General features: G+C 42.1%; 1 protein-coding gene across 2 annotated transcripts in view; it reads left to right on the top strand.

Annotated features, from left to right (window-relative positions):
* The window catches only part of LOC139272946 (septin-7), a 158,230-nt gene that overhangs the window by 102,742 nt on the left and 34,612 nt on the right, over window positions 1–20,876 (top strand). For both annotated transcript variants that reach the window (XM_070889116.1, XM_070889107.1), the window contains exons 3-6: window positions 10,742–10,842; window positions 12,654–12,788; window positions 17,514–17,631; window positions 18,442–18,534. In XM_070889116.1, the coding sequence (XP_070745217.1) occupies window positions 10,742–10,842; window positions 12,654–12,788; window positions 17,514–17,631; window positions 18,442–18,534 (447 nt within the window). The remainder of the gene's footprint in view (window positions 1–10,741; window positions 10,843–12,653; window positions 12,789–17,513; window positions 17,632–18,441; window positions 18,535–20,876) is intronic.

The following is a 20,876-nucleotide window of genomic DNA, read 5'->3' as shown; positions in this document are numbered from 1 at the left end:
GAATGATGTGAAAACCAGATGATGGGTTATGGTCAGGGATTGTTATGTGCATGTCAGTTGTTTATAGGAACATTCTCTGGAATGCTTCCAGTTGTTTCTGCTTTGTGTATTTTCCCATGTATGGCCACCCTAACGCATGTAGGATATTAGAAACCATTTTTGATAAAAGCAAGAATATTTCATTTAATGCTTATGGAGAGATTGATTGAAAATACGTCTAGCTAACTCGAGCTGCATTCAACACATGTATTTAATGGCTGACCTTTTATTGGAAAAACAGACAAATCTAGGGAATTCTACAAAAGTCTTGAATTCTGAGTGCTCTTAACATAAAGACAAATTGTTACGGAGATATGCCATTTTCTGTTTTTTTGGCATTGAAGTGAGCAGTGTGTCCAGAGGGAAATTCTTTTACAATCTTAAATGCTGACTTTCCTTTTGGGTGGGGGGCTGTTAAGAGGGCGAGGAGAAGATGTGAACCGGGAGCCAAACATCTTTGGTCAGATCGTGTGTTCAGTGTAGCTTATCGAGTTGGATAATGAACAGTATCGTGGTGTGACGGGGTGGGACATGATTAGTTGTGTAGCAGAAGCCACTGTTTCAATTCACTAAATAATGGAGCTTTGTAGAATCTCTGAGGCAAGACTTGATTTGCACACATGGTTCAAAGACTCCCTCTTGTGTGCAGCTAAGCACAGCCATTGATTACCATACCATAGATTTCTTTCTAGATTACATAAACAACACACATTTTCACCTTGCCATATACATTCAGCTGTTGTCAAAATTCAGCCAGAATTGTTCGTTTGTTGTATTCTCATTTTGTGAAACAGATTAATATTTCAGTTATATAAATGGCTTCAACCAGTCCCCGAATTTAGCCATTTGCTGCTAAACACTGCAAACCTGTTGAAATGAGATTAATGGTGAAATATTTGTATCTGGGCTGCTGTTTTGATGCTGCATTTTTAGTTGCTGTTGGATAAGAAACTGCAAGACTTTCAAAGCACTTGGAGTGGAAGTTGGTTTGATTCATCAAAACTAACAATTTACTTGGATTTTATCAAATTAATGCTTGAAAGTCCTCCCTCAGTTGGCCATATCCTGGTTGATTGTTAGCATTCACAGTTTAATTACAATAATAAAAATGTAGGCATTCAGTATAAGATGATCTGTGCCAAGCAGTGAAATTTATCACCTTGATGTGGATAATTGGATACATTAGCTGCAGTAGCAAATGAAGCTATTTGAAATCACTCAGCTAAATGTCGGTGAATCTGAGATGGTTCAAACTGGCCTGTGAGCTATTAAGTGACCTACAATCTCTGATAACCCGGCCTCTGAAGCAGAGTTTATATCTCTGATATGTTGGCCTTCTGCAGCACTTTTTTTTCCTTTTTAGAAGGGGCTGTCATTTCGCGCAATGCTTTTTGGGCACATGCAGTTTTTATGTTCTGGATTCTGTTTCTGCTGCTTTAGATTTAGTTTTGTTGGCCCCAAGTTTCCACATGATTTGCTCCTGATTTTTAGGAGCAACTGGTGTAGAACGGAGTATCTTAGAAATCGGAATTCTCCACATTTAGTTTTCTGCAGTTCTCGTCGGGTAGAACAGTTTCACTTTGGAACTGAATTTGTTTTTTCAAAAGGGGGCGTGTCCGGCCACTGATGCCTGATTTGAAAGTTTCCACAGTGAACACGTACTCCAAACTAACTTAGAATGGAGCAAGTGAAGATTTTTGTACGCTTGAAAAAACCTTGTCTACACTTTAAAAAATCAGGCGCAGGTTACAAATTAGGCGTCGGGAACGAGGTGGGGGGGGGAAGGGAAGTCATTAAATTCTACAATCAATCCTTAGTTATACTTATACAAATATTATACAAATAAATCCAACCTGAATAAAAATTTATAAGCAAAGAAAAGATTAAATAAACCATGTTCCTACCTGTGTGAAAATGCTTCAGGCAGGCCTTTCAGGCAGCGGTGTGGCGTCGGTCTTTGGAGCAGGCAGCAAGCAGCCTTGGTGCTGAGCTTCAGTGCTTGAGGCAGCGGTGTGGCGTTGGTCTCGGGGGCAGGCAGCAAGCAGCGCTTGAGGCAGCGGTGTGGTGTCGGTCTCGACGGCAGGGGCAGGCAGTAAGCAGCCTTGGTGCTTGAGGCAGGCCTTCATTCCCCGCGAAGATGCAGCACCCGGATGGACTTGAGGCCATTCGGCCATGGGATTGCAGCGGCGTCAGTGGCTGGCCGGGAGCCGAAGAAAGAACAGCAGCAGCCTTCGAGCTGTGAGGGGGACTGACTGAGGCCATTTGGACAGGGAGAGGCAGCCACATCGACATCTTTATATTTAAATTTGCAGAATGGGTGCACCACATATTATGCAATGGTTTGCTTCCTCATGCAAGAAATTCTTTGTTCTTGGTGGAAATTGATCTATTGCAAAGTTGAATTGGCACTTTTATTTCTTCAAACACACAGTCCTTAATTTGCAGGCACCGGTTCTGCAAGTTTAGCAGTGAAAAGCTGAACTCACTGATTTCAGCAGGTGATTTATTCAGCAGTGCTGCTAAAAGCACTCCCTTTGGCAAGGATATAGCCATTGCACAATTTGAGAACAGTCTTATGCACATGCTGCCATAAATTAATAAATTTAACTTAAGAAAAATTTCCTTTCTTGCCAACTGTTATGCTACAGAACGTTTCATTCCCAGTTAAACAGATACATTCCCCATGAAATGAAACATCTGAGATGGTTTGGCTGCAATTTCAACCCACAGAAACACACAAATATCAAGAAAATTTAAATGCAAGCCTTTGCAGGGGTCCAAGAAACAAATCTTCACTTTTTCTGAAGCACTTTTTTAAAATGGCCAAGTGCCAATGTTTACTTCAGACTGCGCGTGCGCGAACGCTCCAATGCGCACGCGCAGGGTTGCCGGCACCTAGAAGCCTCATTTAAATTGTACCCGCCCCCTCCTACTTACAAAATCGGCGCGAGTGGTAGGCTCCGCCCCCTGTGCGCCACGCCAAGCAGACATCGAGCTCCAAGGAGCTCGAGAATACCGCGTTTTTTTTTCGGCGCGAAAAACAGGCGCCCAGCTCTGAGGAAGTGGAAACTTGGGGCCGTAGTCTTGGCTTAATTTTATCAGAATAGTGAATGATTGAAGTAGTGTCTTCAGTAAAGTACCCCTTGAATGTGATGTTTTGTGTTGTGATTGTGTTTACGTAGCTTGTGGATCTCCATGGTTTAACGCCATTGCCATCGATGATGCAATGGCTATTTTCTTTTTGTGATTTTAAAAAAATACATTGAGTACCTTGGTATCTCATCTCGCTGATTATAAACTTCATCCTTAATATACTCAAAATTTAACGGCAGGTGTGTCACAACGTGAGATTTGACATGCATCCGTTGTACTTTTGCTGTTCTGATTTTTCTGATGGTGGCTGTGCTAATAGGAAGGAAGGTCTGTGGTATTGAAAGGAAAGGTCAGAAGTACAATCTGACTTGCAGGATGTGAATCAAATGAAGCGAACTACATAGCTTCACCATTTTGTTAACCTGAACAGAATGGGTTGAAATTGCAGCCAAGCCATCTCAGATGTTTCATTTCATGGGGAATGTATCTGTTTAACTGGGAATGAAACGTTCTGTAGTATAACAGTTGGCAAGAAAGGAAATTTTTCTTAAGTTAAATTTATTAATTTATGGCAGCATGTGCATAAGACTGTTCTCAAATTGTGCAATGGCTATATCCTTGCCAAAGAGAGTTTTTATTAAATAGTACAGTGATAAGAACATGGACTACATTTTGAATCTTGCCAATGGTGCTAAAATTCACACGACTTGCCTGTCTTTTTTTAAAAAAAAAATCTGCTCTTTGTCGTAGAAGGAAGCCTTGATCTTCAAGTTTGTCACCAATGTTATTCTTGGGATGTGGCCAGTTCTGGCAATGCCATATTAATGGTCCATCCTTTATGCCGTGAGAAGGTGGTGGGCCTACTCCGTGAATTGCTGCAGTCTTTGTGGTGATGGTACTGCCACAATGGCGTTGGGCAGGGAATTCCAATATATCTTCAAGTCAGGATGGTGTGCAACTTGGAGGTCATGGTATTCCCACAACATTCCCATTGGTGTCTTGGTGGGAGCGATCACAATGGAATGGAGGTGAAAGTCAAAGCTTAGTTAGTTGCTGCATATATTGAAGATAATTTGTGGCTGGGGTGCGTGAGAAGCACTATTTTTCATGATTTATAATGCCCATTTTATTTACATGGTAGTAATTTTGAAATGGAGAAGAGGATCCCCCCCCTACCCCCGCCCCATTGTCACCAAATATGGGTGAACAACTAGTGGATTAGCATCCTAGCAGACTTTTGTGGTGCTTTGTGTGCGTGCAGATTGCTGCGTGAGAACACCAGCGGCAGGTCGGGGCCATAAAAGCCGAGCGCGATTGTCCCTGGAACCAGCGTGGCAGCATGCCACTTCAGGGAGCAGTGACAGCTGGTCCGGGAAGGCGACTGCTGTGAAGAGGGCAACTGAATTGGATGTCGCCATAACCCAGGTTGGTGATTGGAGCGCGGGCAGGTACAGCAGGAGCGGTGAGGTCAGGGCGAAGGAGCACCAAAAGGTTGAAGAGTGACTTGATCGGGGCCCAGGAGCGGCGTGAGTTCGGGGCCTAACTGAGGCAAGGGCCCTGGGGCAGCACGGGCCAGCCCACACTGCGATTTGTGTAACAGAGCTGGTCTCCAGTCATCTTGGTTAATTCTTGCCACTGGACCAAGACCAAGACCAAGTTCTGTCAAGCCCATGTGGTGGCTGGTGTGCAACGGCCACCACACGTTTTTTTTTTTAAAAATCCACGGCAAGGAATTTTCCATCCTTCAACATTTAGTTTGGGACCTGGAATATCTGGTCCTTCATTGCAACATCTGTGAACTCATCCCTTTTTGGTGTGGAAGCAAATCATCCTCGATATGAGGGACTGCCTAAGAAGAGGAGTGTAGCAATGCTGTATACTGTTGTTCAGCAAGCCATCAACAGTCGTGCCCTTAAACTGGAAGTTTTAGAATAATGCTTGCTCTTTCAAACAGTTTTTAGAGCAGTTCCCCATGATTGTTTGATTTCAACAATACTAACCATTACAATCAGTTCAGGAGAGGCAGAAGGGCACAGTGCGAGTAGTCTTGGGCAAGTTTGGTGTACGTGCCTGCACTTGGATGAAGTGGTGGCCTATTAGTGAGAAATGGTGCATGATTTCAGGAAACCGAACAAGAGAGAAGTAATATTTTTTGAGTAACTAGCGAAGCATCTTACTTCTGTTTAATTCCAAGCTGTGTTTGCTTGGAGAATTGTTTAAATCATCCAGTAATTTGAATTGAGCAAGATAAATAAAACTGCGTGCAACATTTTGTATTTTAAAAAAAATTATAAATTGAATTGGCAGATAATTAAATGACATTGAATTTAGACTGTATTGGAAAATAGGAATCCATTGTGGAATGGAGGGTGTACTGAGGAATTCCTGTCCATTTCAATGTGATCAAGAGATTGTTTATCTTCACCATATTTAGTCAGCAGTAGCAAGAGAATTTTACTGAATGAAGTAGATTTTACTTGAGTGATTTGGACCAGGATCACTGGGGCAATTGACTAAAATGAAAGTAGCTACAAAAATCACCCAAGTTTATGAATTAAATGCCTGGTTATATTGAGACTTGCCGCAGATCACTGGCAATGCCTAAATATATCAAAATTTGGTGCACATTGTATTTGTGTCTTTGAACTCCGACTAGTCATGTGCAGGTAACTTACATGAACGTTGAATGACTTGAAATGAATGCATGTGCATGCTATGGAGTTCAGTGGGAAACTGACAGGTGGGACAAATTGGAGCAATGGCATTTCCATAACCTTTGGTTCTTTTGAACTATGCCGACTTCTTTTTCCCCATTGTGTACCTTCAATTGTCCACCTGTTTGGAGACGGTACAGGTGCTGATTTATTTGTCTTATTTCCTAACCTACCGAGAGCTCTGATGTCCAGTGAGTATTTTTTGTATAAATGCCAATATCTTCATCTTTGATGCTTCCAGAGTCCCAAGTTTCATTTTCTCAAGCTTGATGGCCACAAAAAGAAAGTACACTGCTGCTATCTTTTGGTGCTGTATACCTGGCAATGTTTGCATACATTGAAAAGTGCAGTACAAGTGCAATGTCTGAAATCCAGAATCCTCGGGACTCAGTCCATACCAGTTTTTGGGTTTTGCCGGATTTCAGACAAGAAAATCAATAGTCTGAAGTCCGGAATTCTCTGGGCCGAACGGATTTTGTCAGATTTTGGACCTCGCCGCCCGAGCGGGGAGGTGTTTGGCTAGGCCCTCCCGCCGAGGAGAAGCTGTTAGGTCAGGGCCTCGCCGAGGACCTGTTCAGGCAGGGCCCGTCACAGAGGTGGTTTTCAGGCAGGCAGGCGGCAAGTCCCAGAGGTGAGGCGAGGCCGGGTAGCGGCGGGGTCCCGAGGTCTGGATTCGGCAACATTTTACGGATTCTGGACGACTCTGCCACCGATCGGTCCGGATTCTGGAACTCTGGATTTTCGGCGCTGCAGCTGTACTATCAGTTACTCACCTGTTCGGGTTCCGCAAAAACTACTCTGCTCCAGACCTCTGGGTACGGTAGCATTGTGCTCAGGTTACTGGACGAGTGATCCAGAGGCCTGGACGAAAGATCCAGAGATATGAGTTCAAATCCCACCAAGGCAGATGGGGAATTTAACTTCAGTTAATTGAATAAATCTGGACTAAAAACCTAGTATCTGTAATGGTAGCCATTAAACTGGCAGACTATTGTAAAAACCCAAATGTTTCACTGATGTCCTTTTTAGGGAGCGGAATCTGCCGTCCTTACCCGGTCTTTCTTCCGTGTGACTCCGGACCCACAACAATGTAGTTGACTCTGAACTCCCCTCAGAAATGGCCTAGCAAGCCACTCGGTTATATTAGATGGATCACCACCACCTTCCCAAGCAATTGGGGATTGGCAATATCATCTGGCCTTGCCAGCGATGCCCACATCTCGTGAATGAATAATTTTTTTAAAATTACAGCCTTGGTCCAAGCATGTCTGGAATTCAGCTCATGTCCATCAGATGACAGTGACTGTCTTTAACATCAAGGCAGCATTTAATAATATGGCACCACTGCGGGCCAGTAAAACTGATGTCCATGGAGATTGGAGTGAAAACTTTCCACTGGCTGGAGTCATATCTCACACAAAGGAAGATGGTTGTGGCTGTAGGCGGCCATTCATCTCTGCCCCAGGTTATCGCTGCATGACTTTCGCGGGGCAGCCTCCCAGGGCCAACCATCTTCAGCTGCTTCATCAATGATTTTCCCTCCATCATAAGGTCAGAGGGGGGCTGCTCATTGAGGATTGCAGTCTCCAGCTTCATTCGCAACTCGGGTAATGAAGCAGTCCATGCCCACATGCAGCAAGACCTGAAAAACATCCAGGCTTGGGCTGTTAAGTGGCGAGTAACATTTGCACTAAACACGTGCCAATCAATGACCATCTCCAACAAGAGAGTCTAACCACCTCTCCATGACATTCAACGGCATTACCATCGCCGAATCCCCTGCCAGCAACATCCTGGTGGTTGCCATTGTGCAGAAACTTAACTGGACCAGCCACATAAATGCCGTAGCTACAACAGGTCGAGACTGGGTATTCTGCAGCGAGTGGCTCACCTCCTGACTCCCCAGAGCCCCTCCACCACATACAAGGCACAAGTTGGGTGTGTGATGGAATACTCTCAACTTGCCTGGATGGATGAAGCAGCAACAACACGCAAAAGTTCGACACCATCCAGGACAAAGCAGTGACCGTTGAACATTGGTTAGTGAACCAATGCCTTTTAAGTTTGTGACGTTTCTGAATTTTTTGACCATTTTTCTACAAAAACAATCTAGGTTTGAGTTATTTTAAGATGTCCGAATCAGGTAAATTCATAATGGGCAACAAGGAAATGGCAGACCAATTGAACAAATACTTTGGTTCTGTCTTCACGAAAGAAGACACAAATAACCTCCCGAAAATACTAGGGGACCGAGGGTCTCGCAAGAAGGAGGAACTGAGGGAAATCCTTATTAGTCAGGAAATGGTGTTAGGGAAATTGATGGAATTGAAGGCTGATAAATCCCCAGGGCCTGATAGTCTGCATCCCAGAGCACTTAAGGAAGTGGCCCTAGAAATAGTAGATGCATTGGTGGTTATTTTCCAACATTCCATATACTCTGGTTCAGTTCCTATGGATTGGAGGGTAGCTAATGTAACCCCACTTTTTAAAAAAGGAGGGAGAGAGAAAACAGACAATTATAGACCGGTTAGCCTGACATCAGTAGTGGGGAAAATGCTGGAATCAATTATTAAAGATGTAATAGCAGCGCATTTGGAAATCAGTGACAGGATCGATCCAAGTCAGTATGGATTTATGAAAGGGAAATCATGCTTGACAAATCTTCTAGAATTTTTTGAGGATGTAACGAGTAGAGTGGACAAGGGAGAACCAGTGGATGTGTATTTGGACTTTCAAAAAGGCTTTTGACAGGGTCCCACACAAGAGATTAGAGTGCAAAATTAAGGCACATGGTATTGGGGCTAATGTATTGACATGGATAAGAGAACTGGTTGGCAGGCAGGATGCAAAGAGTAGGAATAAACGGGTCCTTTTCAGAATGGTAGGCAGTGACTAGTGGGGTACTGCAAGGTTCAGTGCTGGGACCCCAGATATTTACAATATATAAATAATTTAAACAAAGGAACTGAATGGAATATCTCCAAGTTTGCAGATGACACTAAGCTGGGTGCCAGTGTGAGCTGTGAGGAGGATGCTAAGAGGCTGCAGGGTGACTTGGACAGGTTAGGTGAGTGGGCAAATGCATGGCAGATGCAGTATAATGTGGATAAGTGAGAGTTAATGCACTTTGATGGCAAAAACAGGAAGGCAGATTATTATCTGAATGGTGACAGATTAGTAAAAGGGGAGGTGCAATGAGACCTGCGTGTCATGGTACATCAGTCATTGAAAATAGGCATGCAGGTACAACAGGCAGTAAAGAAAGCACATGGCATGTTGGCCTTCATAGCGAGAGGATTTGAGTACAGGAGCAGGGAAGTCTTGCTGCAGTTGTACAGGGCCTTGGTGATGCCTCACCTGGAATATTATGTGCAGTTTTGGTCTCCTAATCTGAGGAAGGACATTCTTGCTATTGAGGGAGTGCAGCAAAGGTTCACCAGACTGATTCCCGGGATGGCAGGACTGACCTATGAGGAAAGACTGGATCGACTAGGCTTATATTCACTGGAATTTAGAAGAATGAGAGGGGATCTCATCGAAGCATATAAAATTCTGACGGGGCTGAACAGGTTAGATGCAGGAAGAATGTTCCCGATGTTGGGGAAGTCCAGAACCAGGGGTCACAGTCTAAGGATAAAGAGTAAGCCATTTAGGACCGAGATGAGGAGAAACTTCTTTACTCTAAATTGTGAACCTGTGGAATTCTCTACAGCAGAAAGTTGTTGAGGCCAGTTCATTAGATATATTCAAAAGGGAGTTAGATGTGGCCATTACAGCTAAAGGGATCAAGGGGTATGGAGAGAGAGCAGGAATGGGGTACTGAAGTTGCATGATCAGCCATGATCATATTGAATGGTGGTGCAGGCTCGAAGGGCCGAATGGCCTACTCCTGCACCTATTTTCTAGGTTTTCTATGTTTCTATGTCTTTTGAGTTGTAACTTTAAAGGGGCTAAATTCGAAGAGCAGCAGTACAGGCTAGCATGTATTGTGTTGCACGCCAGCATCCTGGGGACGAGATATAGTTTGACATTCCTGCGGCTTCACACTGATTGCTGCTGCAACAATCCTCTGTTTTAACTGCGATGGGGTCGTTGTCAGGTTAGGAAGGTGCTAGGGAGGGGTAGAAAGCTTTGTCTCAAAGCTGATGCTCAAGTCGGGCTTAGAAAAGGAGACCTTTCCCAAAAAGTCACATCTGTTTTTAGAAACCAGGCACTGTGCAGTCAGTAAAAGGCTGAGAAAGCGAGACTGTTCTACCCTAGGATTGTAGGTCAGGATGAAGAAGAATTATTCTGTTTTAGTAAGACAGCTCACCGAGAGGTTCGTGTTGAGCAATTTAAATTTTGGTTCGTTACATATGCCGATTCAACTAAACAACTGTGATGTACCTCTTTATATGTTTCACCTTAGCAGCAGCTTCTATTACAATCAAACTTCGTCGCATCCAATCTTCCCTTTAATTTTTTTTGGGTGCGTGTCCCAATCAAAATGCAGCGCATGCACGGTTTTTCCCATTTAAAAGTCAGTGCGCTGGCTGCTTGGGAGCTCCAATCGACAGCATGGCCACGCAGCTTGAAGGCAACATTTGTCAGATCTAGTGTTTACGGTCTGCATTAGAGAAATTTGAAAAACACGCCATAGAAACTCGTATCCCGTTCCAATCACAAGGGATGCTATTGCATCCTTGGGTTGTGTGAGAATATAAATAGAATATGATTTCCATAAACGCAATAACACTCAAACTCCCTCAGGGAACGACTGGTGTCGTGAACTTGACCAGGTATTTAAGCAAATCTGAATTTGTAAACCTGGATCATCAATACTTTTGAGATCACTCTTGAGCCTTCTACCATGTAAGCATTATGTAGAATTGTAATTTGCTAATTTCTTTTTACAGGTTGAACAGTCAAAAGTATTCATTAAAGAAGGAGGTGTTCAGCTACTACTCACGATAGTCGACACACCAGGGTTTGGAGATGCTGTGGACAACAGCAACTGGTAGGGTTTTGTGAAAGTGAATATTAAAGAGGTAACTTGCATTTATATAGCACCTTTCACATCCTCCAGATGGCCTAAGGCGCTTCACACTTTTGAAAGGTAGTTACTGTTATTTAGGCAAACAATTTGCCAAAAACAGCAATGAGACAAATGACCAATTCATTTGTTTTTGGTGATGGTTGATGGCCTGCTCTTTGAATAGTGCCGTCGGATCTTTTGCATCCTGCTTGAGCAGGTTGATGGGGCCTCAGTTTAATGTCTCATCTCAAAAACGATTTACTTTGTCAATGCAGCATTCCCTCCGTACTGCACTGAAGTGTTGACCTACATTACGTGCACAGGTCCTGGAGTGGGGCTTGAACCTATGACCCTGCAGCTCAGGCAAAAGTGCTAACATTTGAGCTAGGGCTGACCCACAGCTCAAGTTATGTATTAAATCATGCTCAAGATCAAATCTCTGCCAATATTTTAACCTCAATGTAAAAGATCCCACAGCACTACTTTGAAGAAGTGCACGGGAGTTGTTCCTGGTGTCCAGGCCAATAATTATCCCTCAATCAACATCTAAAGTAGATTATCTAGTAATTTATCACATTGCAGTTTGTGGGAGCTTCCTGTGTAAAAAAAATTTGCTGCCACATTTTCTACATTACAACAGTGACTACACTTGAAAAGTACTTCATTGGCTGTAAAATGCCTTTGGAGCACGCTGGGTTGTGTAAGATGCTATATAAATGCAAATTCGAAGTTGTATATAATACTTGCAGCTGTTTTAAGAAAATGGAATGTTACAGATAAGTAAATTTCTGATTAGTTGCATTAATGGTGATGACTCTTGAACTACCTGGATCACAGTTGCAGTATCTTGGGAACTAATTCGCAGAAAAAAGAATCTCCTAGGTTTCTGACATGCAAGCTTATAAACATTGCAGGGCTTTGTCCATAGTTACAACTCCCATAATTTGTGAGATTAGTCATTTTGATTCATTTTGAGCAATTGAACAGTATGTACTATTGCTTACGAAACCAGACTTTGATGCTTTATGGCTTCCCTTTTCCAAATACGTGTACCTTGCTTGTTAGGCTTTTTAATGGGGATAAGCCTGCCCCTTTTTATTTTTGTTTTTATATTTATATTCCTTTTACTTGCAATTCCCTGCTGCCATCTTGAGTAAAGGAGGATTCATGAGAAAAAGCTTTTTTTTGCACAAGGAGTGTTTAGGATTTGGAATGCACTGCGCGATAGGATGGTGGATACAGATTCAATAGTAGTCTTCAAAAGGGAATTGGATGAATATTTGAAGGAGAAAAAATTACAGGGATATGGGGAAAGAGCGGGAGAGTGGGACTAACTGGATTGCTCTTCGGAAGAGCCGACGCAGACTCGATGGGCTGAAAGTTATCCTGTACTGTACTATCATGATTTTTGCCCCCTCTTCCCCCTGCCTCATTCGGGTCAGGGAGATAGAGTCCCTGCTCAACACTTTTCTGTTTGATGTGGCTGAGCGAAGCGAAACTTGTTGGTTGGAACTTGGAAACTTGTATATTCACCCGGAGTTATTTTTATTGTAATGTTAGTGTTTGTAATGTGCAGGGGAAAAAAATCAAAATTAACAAGTCGAAATAAAAATTCAAGGTTATATTTTGATTTTTTTTTCAACAAATATACAAGGTCCAAGAAAAAGGATACAGCTATATTTCCTAGTTTTAATTTTAACCAAAAATAAATGTGAATTGTATAACTATAAGTGCCTGTTTTGCTCAAGTGTTTAAGACCTTGACTAACTGATCACTGTTGTTTGATGTTCTAGCTGGCAACCTGTCATTGATCACATCGACAGCAAATTTGAAGATTACCTTAATGCGGAGTCTCGTGTGAACCGGCGCCAAATGCCGGACAGCAGAGTCCACTGTTGTTTATACTTTATTGCTCCTTCAGGACATGGGTTTGTAAAAGATTTTGTACAATTACAGCAACAGTAACAGGCTAAATGTTAACTAGTTGGGTTAAGCTGTTTTTGCGATGGATTCTGCTGTTTAATGATTCTTTACCACTGATGAATAGATCAGTGATCAACCCTTAGAATGTTTAAAATGACAGAAGTTAGAACACGGAAACAGGACTTAAGATTAACCAGTCTGTTGAGGTAACGCTTCAGAGTGCTTTTCAACCGAGACCCCCTCTAGTTCTTCAAGTGAGTCGAGTTGGATAGGTCTTAATTCAACATCAGGTCTTGCTTCTCGAGCATATGTATGGAGAGTCTCTCTCAACTGCTCGAGGTGAAGCACTCTGCACAATACAGAAATGGTTACATTCTTGTACCTTTCTTGGTCCCTGTCCATGTGCTCCTGAGGGCGGTCCCCTGGGCGTGGCTCACATTCTTTCTCCTTGATTATATTATAGTTGCGTATCTGTCCATAGTTGAAGGTTCTTGGCTTGCTTTTTAATCCGTTTACTACATCTCGCTTATTTACCTTTCCCCACCTGACTCCACATTCTTGAGCCGTTACCTCAAATCGTGACAATGGCAGTTTGTTAATTAGATCAGTATCCTGTCTGCGTTCTGCAACTGGATCAGTATTTCCCTAACAACTTTCTTGATTGAATTTCCATCATGCTATTTTCCTTCTCCAAGTCCACGTTGATGTTTATGCTCGCACAAGCAATATCCTAATCCCATGTACCTGCCTTGTTCTCATCCCTCTGAGCTCCTTTCCTTCAACCACCCATCAAACCTATTCATAAATGTTGACATGGTTTTTGCTTTAATCTCTAACTCTGGTAGTGATTCCACAGCCTTACACCCTCTCTTTTTAAAAAAAAAAAAAAAGTTTCTCCTGTTAGAATATTAAAGGAGTAGAAATTAAGTACTGTTTTACATCTAAAATTGACTGTCTTAATATACATTGGAGTCTCTACATCCAAATCCAAAGGGATCAATGGGAAATTTTGCTTTCAAGATATTGATTCTTGGCCTTGCCTCATGCTTCTATACACTCCATTTCCAACCTGCCTGCATTACAGTTCTTAAAAGTCATAAACCAGGTGCTGTGATACCCTCCTACAGCACTGATTATAGCACAGGTCTCTCTCTTTGCTCTCTGACAGCTCACAGAATTTTAGCCAATATTTTTGTGGCATTAGTGGTCTTAAATTTACCAGTGAGACAAATATCTGTTCCTGGTCGTGCTGTTTCATTGGTGGTGTATTTACCAATGAGGGTGATATTTGGAGTGCAGAAGTTTCTTTGTGCCTTTGGACTTGGCAAATTGAAATTAGCGACATAACTGTAGCACAGACTCTTCGTACTGGGAAATTATAAAATTTATATAGAGTAACATTGTAGAAAATTAATAATGCCTCTTGCCAAGATAACTTCATCTGGCATATATGTGCACGAGTCTTCTGTGCCATTTAATATAATATGCAAATAAATGGTCCGTTACTTGATAGAGTAAAAGTTATATGAATTTAACTGTATTAAAAGTAAGAGGGCCTTTAAACAAAAATGTAGAAGAATTGGTCTGATACAAATTTAAAGATTGATTTATTCCCCTTCTAATTTTCTTCACTTTGCTCCTGAAAACACGTTGCTGGGATCTGGCAATCTTCCAGTTCCTCTCCCAAGTGGCCTTCCTTCATGTATCAGCCTAGACACCAAAGGCATTACAGCTGAGTCTGCTCCTGGTGCTCCTTGACAATGCACACTTTTCAGATGGGATCACTTGGACAGTGTTGGTGTAGGAGCCCTGGCTGATTGTTCCTCTCTAGCCCAGGGGCACTGAAGTCAATTGTGCCTGAATTGTTCCCACCCGACTTCATCCAACCTGATCAGCATAACCTCTAATTATGCCGAGAGTGGCATTGTAAAAGGTGCCACCAATCCTCTTGATATCTTATCCATTACAAATGTACAGCATTGAAACAGGTCATTCAGCCCAATTGGTCTATGCCATGTTTATGCTCCACATGAGCCTACTTCATCTAACCCACACAATCCAAACATTAGTTGGTGATCCTTCAAAATTTCTCCCAAAGCTTTCACATTGTTGCTGGAAATGAGAACTGGTAGAAAAGTTATGAATTAAGCTTCAGTTAAGCCATGTAGCTCTGGGTCATTGAATATATTTAAGATGGAGATAGACAGATTTTTAAGCGATAAGGGAATAAAGGGTTATGGGGAGCCAGCGGGGAAGTGGAGCTGAGTCCATGATCAGATCAGCCATGATCGTATTAAATGGCGGAGCAGACTCAAGGGGCCAAATGGCCTACTTCTGCTCCCATTTCTTATGTTCTTATGTAAACAGCTGCAATTTGGGGACACCATCTGAATTCTAATGGATAAATGTCCTCTGTTCAACCTGCAATAGGTCCCATTTATATTTGCTAGTAATAAATTTTATGTCCACATATTGGGCCCAAGTTTCCACATGATTTGCGCCTGATTTTTAGGAGCAACTGGTGGAGAACGGACTATCTTAGAAATCGCAATTCTCCACATTTTTTTTCTGCAGTTCTAGTCAGGTAGAACAGTTCTACTTTGGAACAGAATTTTTTCTTCAAAAGGGGCCATGTCCGGCCACTGATGCCTGATTTCAAAGTTTCCACAGTGAAAACGTACTCCAAACTAAAGTAGAATGGAGCAAGTGAAGATTTTTGTAGAACTGAAAAAACCTGTTCTACACATTAAAAAAATCAGGCGCAGGTTACAAATTAGGCGTCCAGAACGAGGTGGGGGGGAGGGGAGGGGAGGGGAGGGGAGGGTGGGGTGGGGGGGGAGGGGAGGGGAGGGTGGGGGGGGAGGGGAGGGGAGGGTGGGGTGGGGGGGGAGGGGAGGGTGGGGGGGGAGGGGGGGTGGGGGGTGAGGGGAGGGGGGGTGAGGGGAGGGGGAGGAGGAGGAGGGGAGGGGAGGAAGGGGGAGGGGAGAGGGAGAGAGAGAAGTCATTAAATTCTACAATAAATCCTTATTTATACTTCTACAAATAAATCCAACCTGAATAAACATTTATAAGCAAAGAAAAGATTAAATAAACCACCTTCCTACCTGTGTGAAAGTGCTTCAGGCAGGGAGAATCCTGCAGTCAGCCTGATGCACCCGTTCTTCCCCCGGAGGAGGAGGAGGAGGAGGAGGATCATCGTCCCGCGGGGAGGGAGGCTGGATGTGCTGATGGCAATGTGCTTGTATTAATAAACGTTCAAAAAGTAAACAGCTACAAAGAACTACAAAAATGGCCGAGTGTCAATGTTCCCTTCACACTGCGCGAACGCTCCAACGCGCACGCACAGCGTTGCCGGCAGGAAAAAAACTATTTTAAATAGTACCCTCCCACTTACAAAATCGGCGCGAGTGTAGGCTCCGCCCCCCCTGGGCGCCGCGCCAGGCAGACAAGGAGCTGCAGAACGCTCCAGAATCGCGATTTTTTTTTTTTAGGCGCGAAAAACGGGCACCCAGCTCGGAGGGGCGCCCGTTTTTTATCGTCTGGAAACTTGGGCCCAGAGTGCTTAAACATTGGCCACCAATTTGTAAAAATTGGCTTTTTCTTTGGCTTCAAATCTTCTTTACTTTCCCTATTAGTCATACTGTACTAATTTACAGTTTTGTATTGCCAATAACTACAGAATAATAGGACGTGTTTTCAGATAATACTCCACTTCTGCATTAGAATGTTGACCTAACAAATTTGCCCTGCAATGCCTTAACTGGCTTCATTGAAGGCTGTTATTCCTGCTTTATTCTTGGTCTTGACCCCTTTTTTTGAAGTTGAAGTTGGGTTCAACATGGACAGCCCTCTGACACTTGCTCAGGTAACCATTCCTCATGCATGCTGCGCCTGATGATGCCCTGTTTGTTGTCTGCAACCATGTGTTTCCAATAGGGGCTACTAGATAATTGCAAATAGGAGCGCTGTCTGTTTTTCCTTAGCCCAGTGCCACTGAATTGAGAATTTTAATGGGAGAATTGACCTGGGATTTTGAGGAAATTATCAGTAGATTTGTTAGCCCCTGGAAATGTTCCTGAGGTCAAAGTACATCAAACTCGACAATAGCTGGTGCCCACTTCAATAGGAATAGACCTCGGTTAAGTGCCTTTATTGCTTTCCTACATTACAACAGTGACTACACTCCAAAAGTACTTCATTGACTGTGAAGCGCTTTGAGACGTCCGGTGGTCATGAAAGGCGCTATATAAATCCAAGCCTTTCACTAATTGCATTAGATTATGCAGGCAAAATACATTCTAAGTCTATTTTAATGTTTCTGAAATGGAATGGTACCCGAAATCAGCTTTTATTCCGTCTTGGCTCTTCAGTGACTCACGATATCTTTATTTCACGCCAGTTAGGAGCAAAAGAGGCTACAGACTTCAAAACATTAACTACTTGAGAGGGGGAGGGGGGGGGGGGAAGTACTTGGGTGGCTTGCATTTAGGATCGCTCATTGTGCAGACAAATGACCAATTCTGTATTTGTTATTACTAGGGCAAATCTTAGCCTTACACATATAGAATGTTCCATTCGGCAAGCTCCTTAATGTATGACATTTATTGTGCAGTATGAAATGATCAGCGCGTTCATCTAATGTCTTTATTTTGAATTTACTCAGCAAACCATTCCACTTCAGTTTCAAAATGGACAATAAGGTTGCTAACTTAGATGTTGTATTTCCACAGACTAAAGCCTTTGGATATTGAATTCATGAAACGCCTACATGAAAAAGTTAATATCATTCCACTCATCGCCAAAGCAGACACCCTCACTCCAGAAGAATGCCAGCAGTTCAAGAGACAGGTGAGGAGACTGTCTCAAGTGGTTTTAAGAATATTGTTTGCTATTCTAAGGCTTGCTTGGGCATGTAGAATGTGTTTTTTTTAATAAAATGGCATGCTGCAGAGTAGCCTTCGCTGCTTCTAGCGGGTGCATTGGTTAACGTTACTTGCCCGTTAAAAGTGGGATATGGCAAAACCAATTCATCAGTGCATGTACAGTTTAAACCAAGCAACCTTAAAATATCAATGTATTTTCATCCATCTTGCATCCTATTCTGGCCAGATCAAGTAACTAGGATATGTGCTCCCGTCTACAAGTGCTTATCCGGCTTTTGTAGCGCATGAGATTCTTGTGATTCTTTTAGATATTTAAATCCCCGCTGTCTTTTTTTCAGGACTATAAAACTCCAGTTTAACCCTGAACAATTTGTCACGGAAATCCCCAGTACATCAAAAATCAACATCACGCAGTAAGGGATGTTGTAAAGCACAGAGTACAAGGGATTGACTCGATGAAAAGAACTTACTCAACTGCCCAAAATAGCCCACCATTGATATGTTTTGTAGAACCATACATCACAGAAAGAGACCATTCAGCCCATTTTACCTGTGCCAACTCTTTTAAAGTTATCCAATTTATCCCACTACCTTGCTCTTTTCCCATGGCCCTGCAATTTTTTTTCTTTTCAAATATATATCCTTTTGAAAGTTACTATTAGATCTGCTTCCATTTCTTTTTGAGGCAGAGCATTCCAGATAACCGCACTCCTAGCAATGCAAACTTGAGCTTTCTTGACTTTGGGTAATGTTTCAATAATTGCTATTTTTACAGGTGATGAGAGAAATCCAGGAGCATAAAATTAAGATCTATGAATTTCCAGAAACCGATGATGAAGAAGAAAATAAGCTGGTAAAAAAGATTAAGGTAGTGTATCATTGGAGGTGTGTGGTCCTCAGCCTCCCCATATTGATGAAATGTAGAGACTTTCTGATTGCTTTTATTACAACTTTAGACTTTAATATTAGTGGAAGCATAATTTTAAATGGAAGGGAACAATTGATGGAATGCAAAACTTTAGAACCTTTATGCTGAATTTGTTGAGAGCAGTTCTGAAAAATGGTGCCATGTTTTCAATGTAATTGATAAGAAATAGCCTTTGTGGGGTTATTCATACATAATTGGCAGTATGTTTCAGTGATAATAAACCAATACCGTAAATAACACCTGGCTGGAGGACTCATTCTATAAAATGCAATTGCATTCATTTTAGAGAAAATTAAATTCTGAAATTAAATATTCTGCTTGACAAATATCGCTATTTTTGAAATCAATAAATATGACTTAAAATTACAATATTTTATTGATGGGTTGGAAATCTATATTGTGGCTCAGCCCAAGCTTAAATCGAATAGAATCTGAGAAACTTGCTCGGGAAATTATAAAAGATTCATGTCACAGGATATACCAGATAGGGACATGAGGGGGGCCAAAAGAACAGCATTAACAATGGAGTGTATAATAGCAAACCAGATGGAGGATAAAAGGCTGGTAAATGGACCTGAGTTGTACATCAAGACAATGAAGAAATAAATAATTCATGTAAGCTTTAAATGGAACCAAATATGGTGCTAAAACAGGAACTTAAATTTGGCAGAACCTGCACTGTGCCCAAGTAAATGCATTTAAACTTAAAGAAATAACTACAGCTTCAGATGCAGCTTAGTTTGTGATGCTAAATTTCAATGTATTAGGTTATATTACAACTGGTGCAAGGATCTCACTGGGCTCTCAGCCCTGCTTGTTCCAAGTTGATAGAAGATCCTCTGCTTTTCCAGTGGAGATGATAAAATGTTTGTGTTTGAATTTATGTGGTAGAAATAGATCAAACCCTTTATTTAAATACAGCCTGAGATGTGTGCTGTCTGCGGGTCATAGTGGGGGTGGGGATGTGACACATCATCGATGTTAGTGCTGCAAACAGGCCATGTGCCTGGAACAGAAAGGGACTTGAACATCTATCTGTCGGGAAACTATTTGCAAACACTTACTTACAAATTGATAACACAAATTTTTAGCAAGTCTTGCTTTTAGCACATATCTATCGCATCATGTCTTCAAAGCATCACACTTTGATATGGCAAAAATATTGCCAGCGATTTCAACAGCCCCTTGTCTATTAAGTTGCCAAATGTGATTAAGTGTCACTAATGAAAAAGTAGCAGAATACCAATGAGAAACCAGTAATCAGCAGATGTTCAAGCTAATGAATCCTTGATTTTTTTCAAAACTACTATTCATTAAACAGCAAGTTCGTAAAACTAAGCTAATTGCTCAAATCATTTCCTGTCTGCCATTTTCACTCTGGTCTGTGTATAGACCTAGGAATTAAGTGTCTTTTTTTTTTTAAAAAGCACAGTTCTGCGCAGGGCGGGCGGGAGGGAGGATCACTAAACTTGCCCGTATAACTAGTGAGATAATGTTAAAAATGTCTGCAGGAATTTTCCGGCTGGATTCTAGATGTCAAATTATTATTTTTTTTTTACATGAATCTTTTTGCATTAGTACAAATAAATTCTATTTTAACCACCCAGCTGCTCTCCCTCGGAAATATATCCCCAGCAGCTTCTTTGAAATGCCTGCTTTCCCTGTCAGAATTAGCACCAGGCGCTATCGCAGGTGGAAGCATTCAATTTTGCGACTGCGGTGCTAAGGGAGTGCTGCCAGCGCGGCGCTCAGTCGGTAAGAGCTTAGCGGCCTGCGAGCACCCTTCTTGAGCGTCAAGCAAATACATTTTTAGCCCAAAGAGTTTTAAGAAGAAAAGTAGGCATGAGCCTGTAATGAGCCTTTTCTTGACTATTCCTTAAACAAAGCTCATGAATTGAAATAAACTTTTTAGTGCAAATATGTATCGCTACTATTTTTTTTTTTAAAGTGTGTGCATGCATTTTGCACACACTAGAGTCAACAAATACAGAAGTTATGCTAAATCTTTATAAATCACTGGTTAGGCCTCAAGTTGGAATATTAAATGTTTTCATAAGGTAAATAAGGAGAAACTGTTTCCACTGGCAGGATTTACAGCTATTATGATTAATTCTGCACTTAGTAATTTTCACGCCTGTGCAATTACAGCCCTGCAATTTTTTCCTTTTCAAGTGTTTACTCAATTACCTTTTGACTATTACTATTGAATCTGCTTCCACCACACTCATGCTGTGCATTCCAGATCATCATTTGCTGGAAAAAAATTCTCCTCCTCACCTCTA

This window comes from Pristiophorus japonicus, chromosome 1, assembly GCF_044704955.1.
Source record: "Pristiophorus japonicus isolate sPriJap1 chromosome 1, sPriJap1.hap1, whole genome shotgun sequence".
In the NCBI taxonomy this organism is placed as follows: Eukaryota; Metazoa; Chordata; class Chondrichthyes; family Pristiophoridae; genus Pristiophorus; species Pristiophorus japonicus.
This window is presented reverse-complemented; position numbering and strand designations above follow the sequence as displayed.